At 40.1% G+C, this 13,350-nt stretch overlaps 1 protein-coding gene and 1 non-coding gene across 2 annotated transcripts in view; both read right to left on the bottom strand.

The window, feature by feature from the left end:
* The window catches only part of MED23 (mediator complex subunit 23), a 39,651-nt gene extending 29,906 nt beyond the window's left edge, over positions 1 to 9,745 (bottom strand). The window contains exons 1-5 of the mRNA XM_080283367.1: positions 9,678 to 9,745; positions 5,295 to 5,470; positions 4,453 to 4,602; positions 2,986 to 3,118; positions 2,004 to 2,186 (exon numbers count right to left, since the gene is read on the bottom strand). Coding sequence (XP_080139493.1) covers positions 2,004 to 2,186; positions 2,986 to 3,118; positions 4,453 to 4,602; positions 5,295 to 5,470; positions 9,678 to 9,737 — 702 coding nt within the window. The 5' untranslated portion in view covers positions 9,738 to 9,745. The remainder of the gene's footprint in view (positions 1 to 2,003; positions 2,187 to 2,985; positions 3,119 to 4,452; positions 4,603 to 5,294; positions 5,471 to 9,677) is intronic.
* LOC145413904 (5S ribosomal RNA) lies at positions 6,638 to 6,756 on the bottom strand. The gene has a single exon (XR_013899782.1). It is a non-coding gene; the product is annotated as a 5S ribosomal RNA (ribosomal RNA).
* Positions 9,746 to 13,350: the final 3,605 nt, after the last annotated feature.

Here is a 13,350-nt window from a genome sequence, read left to right as displayed (position 1 = left end):
TGGGGAATAACTACCGTGTTAGTGGAAGCCAGGAACTGCCGTACAACATATGATGTGTGGGCAGGGGAACTGTCATGATGCAGGACCCAGTCCTTGTTCTTCCAATGTTCTGGACATCTGCGGTGGATGTTCTCCCTCAGACACTGCAAAACTTCACAGTAAAACCTTCTGTTGACAGACTGACCGGGTGGGACGAAATCCTTGTGAACAATCCCTTGGATATCAAAGAAATCAATCATCAACTTCATGTTGCTGTGAACTTGACGTGCTTTTTTCAGCCTTGGTGAATTGGGAGACTTCCACTGCGATGACTGATGTTTTGTCTCCGGGTCATAACCATAAACCCATGATTCATTACCAGTTACGACCTTGGAAATGAAGGTGGCACCATCTCTGACCTGATTCTTGAGCTCCCTGCAAACTGCAACATGATGTGCCTTCTGCTCATCACTCAGCAGTCTTGGCATAAAGTTGGCAGTGATGCGTCTGACGCCCAACACGTCCGACAAAATGCATTGCACGCTCCCGTACGACAGTCCAATGATATCACAAACATCATGGATAGTTCGTCTATGATCTGCAAGGATATTCTGACGAACATTTCCAACGTTTCTGGTGTTGTTGCCATTGACGGTTGTCCAGAACGGTCATCGTCTTCAACAGATGTTCGTCCATCCTTGAACCTCTTATACCAGAAAAATGTTCGGCTTTGGGACATGGCATTGTCACCAAAGGCTTGCTGAAGCAACCAGTGAGTTTCTGCAGTCATCTTGTTGATCCTGTAGCAGAACTTCATGCAGTTCTTTGTTCCACGAGGTCCACCATTGCAAAACCGCCAAACGACCTACACACCACGTTACAATAGTAAACATTGGTAGACATCAGGAAGGGCATCTGGTCATAAAATGCTACACGCTCCAGTCCAAAAGTCCTCTACCCAGGGGCAACGCCTTAGCCCTTCGAGGATACCTGGCGTAAAACCAAATTATTTATTATATTATTTTATGTCCGCTCACAGACACGGCCGGGGCCACACTGATGCACATGGGGTGCTGCTGACTCCTCCTAGCGGCAAAAGGAAAAACTACAAACGGTTGGCTCCCTCTCTTCAAATTAATGGAACTTTTGGGTATCAGTTTTGATAACATCACTATATACTCACATACTGACATAAGTTATGTAGGTTAGTATAAAAGACAGAAATAAGCTTCTTCAACCAATCAGCCTCATTTAATCAGTCAAAAGGCCAATTACTGATTAATTGGTAAAGTGGTCAATTAGGCCGATTACTGATTGATTATCTGTCGATTAATCGGCTCAGTCCTAACATAGAGCTCTCCCCAAATTGTGTGGGATACTTTTTTTACACTCCAACCTGTACTACAGTAGCCTACACAGACCTCACCAAATGGTGAGGAATACTTTTTTTACACCCCAACCTGTACTATAGCAGCATACAGAGATCTCTCTAAATGGTGAGGGTTACTTTTTTACACTCCAACCTGTATTATATTAGCCTACAGAGATCTCCCCAAATGGTGGGGGATGCTTTTATACACTCCAACCTGTACTACAGCAGCATACAGAGATCTCCCCAAATGGTAAAGGATATTTTTTTACAGCCCAAGCTGAACATTTCTTGACACTCTTAAGCGAATTTCAGCTGAAGTACTGGTAAGTTACTAGGGGTACAGGCAGGATAAAGGGAATCTGAAGTGGCAAAAATAACTGCTTGATGTCAACAATGCAGAACTGCATATGATATTGTTTTAATACTCTTACTTCTTCTGCTATAATGGTGACCTACCAGCATCAGGCACTTATGACATACAGTATAGAGTACCAAAGCTATGTATAAGCAGTAAAATTTGTGGCCATTAGACATTACTTACATCCACTTAACCTTAATCCTTGTCTCCCATGGTATCTCTGTTATCTGGGAATGACTGTATTAAATAATTGCTCCTGCTACACACAAGAGGAGGCACAACACCCATACCCACCCAGTGTGGCCAGTGCTTGTATTCAGGATACAGTTTCAGGAGCTCATTGACGATAAAGTAGCCAGGCAAAAGGGAGGCATTGAGGTCAAAGATGAGACTCATAACATCACACAGGGCATCAGCTAATGGAAGCTGTGAGCGACGAAGATTGGTTGGCAGTAGTCGGGCTCGGTCCAGGCATATCTGCAATACCAAATGCACATTTCAAGCATACACTATGTACATTTAATATGTAAGCTACTGAATAATCTGGTAATATGCCTTCAGAATCAAGCAAGGCATGGTTTAGGATAACACCTTCTGCATCAAAGAAACAAAGATTTAGGGTGGAATGAGGGATTGAAATTTAATTGAGGGGAGACCAGGTATATTTAATGCACTACCATTCTAAGGTAAACAACCAATGGGAAAATTATATTTTAAGAGCTGCCCTAAAAATGGTAACTATTAAGCCACTGAATAACATCATTCCTAATATGTGTAGGGCTCGAACCCACCTCGCTACTGCAGGTCAAAAGATGTATGGGTGTCATGTAATTATGATGTTTTTCCTACTGGATTTGATTTGAAAAAAATGTAATAATTACATGGCAGCCACATATCTTCTGATCTGTAATGGAGTGGTGGGTTCAAATCCCACATAGATAAGGGTGCTTTATGCTATGATATTATTCAACCTATTGTTAATAATCATATACACAATATAGTACATACCATATACACAGTATACCAGTACAATAAAACTATAACTGCCAGTACGTTTATGGTTACAGAAGTTATGAATGCCTCATGTAAAAACTATGCCAAGTACTATAATACTTTTGAGGAAAAAAATGAATATCAGTCACCACCACCAACATAAGGAAGGAGTCACAGTTCAGAAACAAGACAAAAGAATGAGTACATGAATTTCTAAGTCTGGTTCAGAATTTTCTGAATGTCTGTGAGCAGCACGGTTCTACAACAGGAAGGAAACTCATACCTTCATTATTTCTCGAACACCCTTGTAGTCTACTCCCGTTATAATTTTTTTTATGATACTAAATGCAGTTACCCAAAAAATTTCATGGTCAGGAACAAGATTTTCTTCAGCAAGCAGGCACATACACACTACTCTGAAACACAAAATAGATAAAGTGATAAAATACACAAATCAGATCTACAGTATATTATACCAGTAATATGCACTGAATACAATTATTTTGGAATAATGTTTTCAACATTCATTACACAAAATCTGCCTTAGCTAATACAGTATCACCATCATCATCCGGACCTCTTTTCCCACCCTAGGGAAGGGTGAGGAGTAGCAATGTCCAGACAGCCCAAATTTGCCCAATCCGATGGTCCACGCTTACATTTGCTCACCATTCAAGTCCCCGGAATCCTAGTTCTATCTGATAAGCCAAAAACATTTACCATGTTCTGTAGCTTCACATAAACGTATCCGACACCGTCAATCTGGACGCTGTTACGTTAAAAAAGGGGTGCCAAATCCCTGATCAAGCGCTTCTCACAATTTTTATTCAGCCAGCTCCATCTCTTGTCAGTCCCCTAGTCTCATCGACTTCCAAACCTCTCTTCCTCACACACTCATCCACCATATCCCTCCACCTTCTCCTTGGCCTACCTTGCCTCCTCTCTCCTTCAAATTTGCTCAGATATATCTTTTTCACCACTCTATTGTTATCCATTCTCTCCACATGACCATACCATCTCAATACACTCTCTTCGATTCTGGTGTCCACAGACTTCCTCACTCCACATCTTTCATGAATCACACTATTTTGTATCCTATCCACTCTCTGTACTCCGCATACATTCCTCAGCAGTCCCATCTCCACTGCTCTCTTAGCTAAAATCAATGTGGAATAATGTATTAAAAAAAAAAAATCTAATTTCCATCAAACACCGATTAAAACGGTTCCTGTCATAAGGTGCCATGTGCATGTGAACTACCATTAAAGTCAGATTATCACATGAAAATCTGTCGGGTTTGACACTTCTGTACTGGACCTGAAGTCCAGTTATAATGGTATTATACTCAACCTGGTGGTCTGGTATGTATTAGGGAAAAAAAGAAAGTTAGTATGAACACTTCCTACCATAAAAGTAACTCCAAACAAAACAGCAATAAAGGCACAAATCTGAATCATTGTGCTGTTAACCCCTTCGCTACAATAATGTTTAACAAGAGTGATATTATCGAGAATAATATACTGGTATGTACAGTAAGTGCATCCATCATCATCATCATTTTCAGTTTATCTGTTTCCCATCGGTATGGGTGAGACTGGTTCACCTGACAGCACTCCTCTACCTTGGTTTGTTCTGCACCAGCTCTCAAGTAATACCTCTAGATGCACAGCAGCAAAAAAAGAGTAGCCTACTGCACGATTGAGAGACAATGATTTAATGCACAACACTAGGTAAATTACTCAGGACTTACTTGGGAGAAACTGTATTTGTGGTAGAAAGGTGGATAAGGGCTGAAGCCACAAACTTGGCCCGGAAGGGATTGTTTTGTCGTGCCAAGATTGACACGATGGTAACCACACCTGCCTCTTGTATACGTAACACCATCTCATTTCCTGATGGCCTGGAAAGTTATACACTATTAGCAATTGAAAATTGGATTAACCATGCTGTACTTTTTCATGCCCTTTCTCTCTTTAAAAAAAATAATGAAAAATATGTACTGTTAGTGGTTGTTGAATTCAAGAAGAATAAATGATATGCTCAATTGTGATTTACTGTACAGCTTGTTACTGTAATTTTACTGTAAGATACAGCTTCTGGTAGAACAGAACGTTTACAAAGTTCTGGTCCACAATACATCAATCAGAATACAAGGTGAGTGCTCTTCATCAAACATGATAACAAATTCAATGCTAAGAAGGTAAAATTTCTGTCCACCCATGACATTATATGTAAAGTAACTCTTACAGGTAATTACATCAGTAAATAAAGCTTCAGTTATGCTAAGTTTGTACAGAAATTCAGTCTGCCGAATCATGAACATACTTTGACAGAATGCTAAGTTTGTACAGAAATTCAGTCTGCCTAATCATGAACATACTTTGACAGAATAAAGTCATGATACTGTTAAATTAAATTCAGATTTGTACAGGTAAGGTACCACGATTCTCTACCCCTTCATTTCAAGTGACATTATGGCATTGTCTAACTCCTCCAGTTGCAAAGTCTATCCACGGCCATATAAAACAGGCAAGAGATGGCAAGAATAAAATAACAAAAGCTATCCTCAGTCTCAATGGGTTAAGATATTACTTATTGGCCTCCTTCTGTCCATCTTGGCTGGTGTTTGCAGAAGCTGTTGCCTCTGTGCAGGCCTCTGAGATGACACGCTGGAGGTCATTACATACAGTAGTCAACTGTGCTGCTTCTTTTTCTGTCTTAGGAACTACCAACAGATTCACCAATGCTTCCTGAAGTGGATCTACTTTCTGAAATGATATAAATAAGCCACTTAAAATCTGGAGAATATCAGTATATTCAGTATAATCTACACCATATTCAGTATCGTGTGAGTACATAAAAAAAAGAGAAAGGAATTTTCTTCCCCCCCTCCTCCATTATTGTAATTATGAATCATGCAAATGTACAGTATTACATAAAACACGGCTCTGATTTCACATTTCCTTATTCTGTTAACCTCATTATCGGTAGCTCAGTCCCTGTAGCTAGCTACTGCAAAACCTGGCTCAAATTTTCAGTTTCTCAGATTTCTCTCTCAGAAACTGGGCTCAGATTTGCTTTATTAGATTTCATTTCAAGTATTTCATTAAAAGCATTCTGTACCATTTTGCCACTTCAAATCCCACATTTCCCTTCTTACTCCAAGCCCTGGGCTGTGTTGCATTCTGGGCTACCCAGTGAGTGCTTCCTGTGAGACGTTTGGCTGTTGTTCCTACACAAATGAGGCATGGCCATATTGCACTGGCCTCACACACATATTGCCTCCATGGGTGGTTAATGACCCTGGTTGTCTACTAGCATCAAGCAGATGTTGTTGTCCATGTGATACAGTTCTGACCCCACTTCCAGACCTTGCAGATTCTTTATTGACTCCATCTGGGGGTAATGTACTGGAGATGGTATCCAAGGAAAAGTGATCTGCCTTGTTTGTGCCTATCTACAGGGCACAGGGCTTGTGTCCTGCCTTTAAACTTTCCAAGATACTATACCTCAATGAGAGGGCCAGAGTGGCTAAATTTATACCAGCATCCGAAATGCCTTTTGACCTCAAGAAAAGAATAACTGGTTTAAGTAACATTAATGGCTGTTCATGACAACCCAAATCCATTAAGCAACAGTACTCAGGGTTGGAAGAAAAAAAAAAAAAAAATTATTTGAATAAAGCTTAACCCACCTGGGTTTTTTCATTTTTTCCACAAAATAACTCCCCAAAAACAGGCAAAGGTGGGTTTTTTCAAAGTGTACCATAAAACAAATGAAATAATAATGTGTATACCTAATTATGGACAGCCCAATTATATTATCCCATCCATCCACTGCCAGACGCCATGTCCCAAACGGGGTGGTCAAGGGCTTAGAGTTGTTTTACAGGGAGGGGCACTAATCCTCCACCAACCCCACTTGACACGTAGGGACGCCAACAGCATCTGGTGTTCCCAGGCGGTCACCCATCCAAGTACTAACCAGACCCAACGTTGCTTAACTTCGCTGACCGGACGGGAAGCGGTGTACTCAACGTGGCATGGCCGTTGGCAATTATATTATAATTTTACAAAACGAGCTGAATGAGGGGGATGATCATGGTTTGACTTGTCTGTTACCCCTGGGCTGCCTGCTACACTGTAAAACATGTTTCAACATGACAGCACACCTTAAGAGTTGACAGAGAGATCAGAGCACACTACACAGTAGTAGGAGAAGGACTCATTTCCTTTGCTGCTACAACGCAGTAGTAGAAGGAGGACGCATTTCCTTTGTTGCTGAAACTTTCTTTGGTAATTTTACATTTCCCATTCTTCTTACAAGTGAAGAGTCACTTCCTTAAGTGAATGGACACATCATCTTAACAGTATTAATAGCCCTGGTGTAACAAATCTATCAAACAAACCTATATTAAAAAAGTATCGTAGCAATATTTATAATAAATTTCTTTGGCTGACCGAGAACTGGTAACACTATGAGACAACCTAACCTGACACAGGCCTGACCTAACTTAAGTACGGTACTAATTATATAAAAAATTTACCTTAATCTTCACTAACCAAGAACGATATACAGTAAGACCTCACTATAACGGACTAATTGGGGCCCAAACCATTCCAAAAATTGCGAAATTCCAATAAAAGCGACATCCGGACTTCCCCATGCTAATCTGGACTTTTTCTGATACATCAAACATTAGTCCGGGTCGCATGAACGGTTTTGAAACTGTTTTGGCTACGATTATGGTACTGTACTGTGTTATAACTTCACTACAGTACATTAATCAAATTGTATAATAGATATAATAATACTGTACTATTCAATTATGAACAGTACTGTACTGTTATAACTTCACTACATTAATCACATGGTTTAATATATATAATAAAATACTCTACTGTACACCGATACGCATGTCTTTTATTTACCTTATTGTGATGAACATAGCTGAAGTGGTCAGGCAGTCTGGGCTGCTTCTGGCTTTATCGGACTTTTTCCGATATACAGTATAGGAATTTAGTCCGGTAGCTCCTCGAGTCCGATGAAAGCAAATTCCGGTCTATTAAAGTCCGTTATCGAGGTTTTACTGTATATCAAAAAACAAACTTATATACTGGTAATCCTAAAAGGTTACAAAATTAGCTAATGCTGGATATAAAGTTCATGTTCACAGGATAACTATCTATCTATCTATCTATTGCCAGATGCCATAATCCCGTAAGGGGTGGCCATTTGACTTTGAGTTGTTTGTTTTATGGGGCGGGGCACTAACCCTCCACCTACCCACTTGTTGATACGTAGGAAGCACGAATGGTTTGGTTATATAGTTACCATCCGGGGTTGTAAATGGTTTCTTGGCTTACAGGAAACCATTTGGCTTGTCACTCAATGTAAAGTCAACAGTAAAGGAAAGAAAAAACAATAAGAAGTGACAGGAAAGATGGGAGAAATAGGAAGAGAGGAGGGCAGGCACAGAAAAAGAGTGATAAAGACTAAGGAAGAAGTAGGCAGCACTACATCAAGTGAATGGATGATGGTCACCACCACCTACCACAGGATAACTGCCTGAGGAAATTTACCTTTAATTCAAAATACATTATTATGATTTGTTTTCCCCAATCTTAAGCATAGTTATCCATGTTTACATTCATTTATGCAAATAAAGTTGCAATTAACGTATTAATAGCTGCTCATATTACAATGAAATTATGTGATTAAATACATTATTAGTGGTAGGTGGTGGCAACCATCATCCACCCATTTGATGTAGTGCTGCCTACTTCTTCCTTAGCCTTTATCATTCTTTTTCTGTGCCTGCCCTCCTCTCTTCCTATTTCTCCCATCTTTCCTGTCACTTCTTATTGCTTTTCTTTCCTTTACAGGTGGCTTTACATTGAGTGACATGCCAAACGGTTTCCTGTAAGCCAAGAAACCATTTACAATGCTGGGTGGTAACCATATAACCAGACCATACGTGCTCCCTACGTGTCAAATGGGTTGGTGGAGGGTTAGTGCCCCTCCCCGTAAAACAAATAACTCAAAGTCAAATGGCCACCCCTTACGGGATTATGGCATCTGGCAATAGATAGATAGATAGATAGAAAAACATTATTTTGAAAAAAAAAAAAGTAAAATGGGCAAAATAGTGTTTTTATTCGTGGGCTTTATTGAAAAAAACCCAGGTTGGCAAAACCGGGTCACCCACTTTGGTGCCAACCCTGCCAGCACTTAATACTGTAATGATGCTATATACCGTAGTTGTTTTACTTTATTCTGGCCCAGATGTTTGGGTAATCTTTAATGGGACCTAAGACCACCTTATTTTAAAGTTTTTTTTTTTTTTTTCTTAACACTTCATGGGATTCTCTGTGTATTTTCTGAGTGTGTTTTTCAAGTTTCAATGCTATTTATTTATTCTAAAAGTAGTGAAAAAATAAAAAGGAAATGTTTTTTCACAGTTCCTTGTGACACCAAAAGACAAACAGACCTCATCTTGTGGTGTGTGAAGACAGATGAACACCAACTAAGAATGCCATTTTTGAATTACCCTTACCTGTGCCCATTCATCCAAACCTAACCTAAATTACCTTATTTTTAGAGATGGACCTATGTCTCGTTAAAGTTTACTGATGTTTGCCCTTTTGCATCGTATTTCACATATATCAGTGACGGAGTAAGACAATAAAGTAGATCTACATCATTACAATAAATCAGCACTTCTTGAAAAGCATTAATTTCTACCGGTAGTTTATGTCTCGCCACGACTTTCAAGAAGGAAATGGTAATTTTGGCCTTGTCAGTGTTTTACCAAACACTGGTGAAGCCAAACGCCTATCGGTTATGATCACTGTTTATTCAACAGTACCAGCATAGTACAGAACACACTTCCTCTGTGGGAGAACAAGAACAGACGCCCCTAAATTGGCTACTTGACAAGACTGTGTTTCTCGCCACACATAATTATCAACTTACCAAGATATCAGTAAGGAGTTCATTCACCTTACTCTCGGCCACAATTACAGATTCTTCCATGTTAACACGTATAACACATCATTCACATGAAGCTTGCTCCTCTGTCGCTAATGTTGTTTACATCAAGTGATGCCAACCCATTCAAGCAGTATTGCCAGACTGAAAAACTTTTGGACGAATACAAATTTTATGCAATATACAGGAGTCTGTATAAACATCGGTCAACATATAAGAAAAAGAAAATTATAGTGCAAGTCACATTTTTTTAAATTGAACCTTTGCTTTACTAATAGAGCAGAAAAATTATATTAAAGTTTTAATTACAAATATTTAGTTACAGTTATTTAGCCGTTTTTTATTTTGCCTCATTAAGAGAAAATGAATTATTAGAGTAGGACTAAAGGTAAGTGCAAGAGGATGGTAAAACGGTGGGAGACCCTGCTTATAAATAAGGTATAGAAAAATATAACAAGAAGAGTCATATTTCCATTATGTCTTACATTTTGTACACCACAGAAATTGTATCTACTCCCGCACCTGGGTCGAGACAAATAGATTTAGGATCAACTACCTGTCGCAACTGTGGTTCATAATCATCATTACCATCACGACACACCCCAGTCTATGGGTTCCTCATCTCTGTCAGTACCGTATCGTCTTTTCTTTACCCCATTCTTGCAACCGTTAGATCATTATCATCATCCAGACCTCTTTTCCACCATTTGGGGGGGTGAAGCAGGATTCAGAGTCAGGAAGTGCCTGATGGAATGAGACACTAATCAAAGTTTGCCCAGTTGAATGGGCCACACTCCCACTCATTCACCATTCAAACTCCCCGGAATCCTGGTTCCACCTCACACATGAGAAGCAGACGCACAAGAAGTTCTTGGAAGATATGAATGAGTGGTGACGAAGTAACGGAGAAACAGACCGCCACTGTCGCGTAACATTAATCGTTGGTCAAAGGCGACTGGTATTTTATGGATGAAACACAGTAAAGTCCACTATATCTTCGTCGCGAGTTATTCAGCATACCAATACTTTTATTTACGTAGATGAGGGTCAGATTAAGGGGACAGAAAGCAAAGCATAAAGGTCAGAGTTTATGAGGAGGCGTGGTGGGTGAAGGGTTGAGGCGTCAGGCAGCCCACAGCCGCCACTAAAGGACTATCTCACTGTATACTCACACCGTAACCCACACCTTTGTCACGAAAGGACCAACTGCTCTGATAATTCTCTTACTATGTCAACGAGAAGGTGTAGATTTCTGAATCTATTCTCTTCAAATCTTAAACTCTCATTTTTTTACTTGCACTGGTGATCCTTGTCCGGTGCATAAGCTTAATTCAGTTTTAACATTATTCAACACACTGTGCATCTGTTCCTTCGTCAAAAATTTTATTCGTGTACGTGGCATAATATTACGGTTATGAATCGAGAAACTATTATCTCTCTCTCTCTCTCTCTCTCTCTCTCTCTCTCTCTCTCTCTCTCTCTCTCTCTCTCTCTCTCTATATATATATATATATATATATATATATCATCTAATCCTACGTTGCCCCATGAGGAGCGTAGGAGCCCGGGGCTAGGCAAGTTGGTCCTGGCATTTAAGATGAGAGTGAAGATATGGATAGATAGATAGATAGATGGATAGATAGGTAGATAGATAGATAGATAGATGGGTAGATAGATAGATATGTATGTATGTATATAATATATACAGTATATATATATATATATATATAGATATATATATATATAGACATATATATATATATATATATATATATAGAGAGAGAGAGAGAGAGAGAGAGAGAGAGAGAGAGAGAGAGAGAGAGACAGAGACAGACAGACAGACAGACAGAATTTGGGCACGTTCTGTGCTTGTGTCAAACACTTGGTGGCCACGAGTCGCTGGAAGTAATACCAAGATACATAAATAGGTTCACAAAAGGCCTGACCATGTCCAATGGTACGGACAGAGTGTGGGCGGTTCGTAATGCATTATCCCTCAGAATGTTAACACGAGGGACCTAAGTGACAGAGATCTTAATATCTGGTGTTTATACAATGACATTATACATGTAGCTACTTGGATGGTTAAATTCGGTGAAATCAAAGTCACAATGTGCCTTCCCCAGTGGCCATTATAAATGCATCCCCACACCCACCTCGCCCACCACTTAGATGACTGTGCTGCCGTCCCTGCTGAAGTGCACGTAGATAGGAACAAGGCTTATCCCTCCCCTCCCTCTTGCACTGTTTTCCTGGAACACAGCTGTCTGATATTAACCATGAATTGCACTTCTATCACTCCGTGCACGGAGGGATGCGATTGCTTAACACTACCTTAGTGCTTTCAGTTCATTTTTCTTGTTTTCTTTCCTATAACTTGCTGAAATTTTACCCATAAACCAAAGTTCCATGGATATGATTTTTCCCTCAGTTCAACACTGGCTAAAACAATCTTTACTGAAATACAAAAAAAGTAAGTTAGTTACTATACAGAAATTTGAAACTGAATGGTTGTCATAAAGCTGTCATAATAGAACGAGTAAGGCATAACAGCACAAAGGTTATCAGTCTTAGTCATCAGGTAATGTTCAGTATTTCAGCCAGTGGCAGTAGTTGAGTATTTAATTACTATCAGAAATATCGCCGTGGAAAATAGTCAGTCAATATGATTATACATACAAAAGTGATTCGTAGAAGAAAACTGAGAGCTGTGATAGTTATACCTGGGTCTTAAGTTTTGGTTGAACTGCCGTTGGGCTAAGGTTACCAAAGAAAATGTTTAGTCGACTGCCTTCAGCGAGCAATACCAATGAATACATCACCCCTACAAGAATTAAATGTTAATGGGTAATACAAGACGTATGAGAGTAGGCCTAGTGGAGATAGAAAGACAGGCATTGCTCTGGTCACTGCTATCTCCTAACTCGACAACTTATGGTTATGCGTAGTAAAGTGATGCAGTTAGGCTACACAAACTATGGCGTATTTTTGCGACGCCCTTGAACCATTGCCAGTGTCGTGTGAATATAATATACAGTGGACATCGCATGACTTGCGCCAGAGTTGACGAATATTTATGTATGCATATATCATCACACCGAGACAGTCCACTACAAGCTGGAGTCTCCCATTTACTCCATTCTGATATATTTATCAGCCAATTCCAGTGAATGCGTTGAGCGTAGCTGAGTGAGTGAGTGAGCTAAACGCAGAGGAGATGAGTGACTGTGTGAGTGAGTCAGTTGGGAGTGTAGCTGAGGAGACGTGCGAGTGAGTGTGTGTGGCGGAGGAGAAGGTGGGAGTGAATTAGCGAGTCAGATGATGGGTGTAGCTGATGGGACATGTGAGTGAGTGAGTGTTGCAGAAGGGACATGTTAGTGAGTGAATGAGTGGGCGGGTGAGTAGAGTGGAGATGAGGGGACGTGTGAGTGAATGAGAGTGACTATAGTGGTGCAGATCCCATGGCTATATTTCAGGAACCTCTCACTTCCCCACCTCCCTTACCTCCCACCTCCCCTCCCCCATCTCCCTCTTTGCAGCGACACTTAATCCTCTGCGCCAAGAAGAAGGAAGGCTTAGATTAACGCCTATTGATTACAGGAAGGTCATTAACCCTTTTAGCCAGAATACGTCACCTATATATTCATTCTGCAACCAA

This window comes from Coenobita brevimanus, chromosome 97 (genome assembly GCF_032717465.1).
Source record: "Coenobita brevimanus isolate Jiangsu-jjx chromosome 97, ASM3271746v2, whole genome shotgun sequence".
Lineage (NCBI taxonomy): Eukaryota > Metazoa > Arthropoda > Malacostraca > Decapoda > Coenobitidae > Coenobita > Coenobita brevimanus.
The sequence above is the reverse complement of the archived record's forward strand: the minus strand, read 5'-3'. Positions and strand labels throughout refer to the sequence as shown.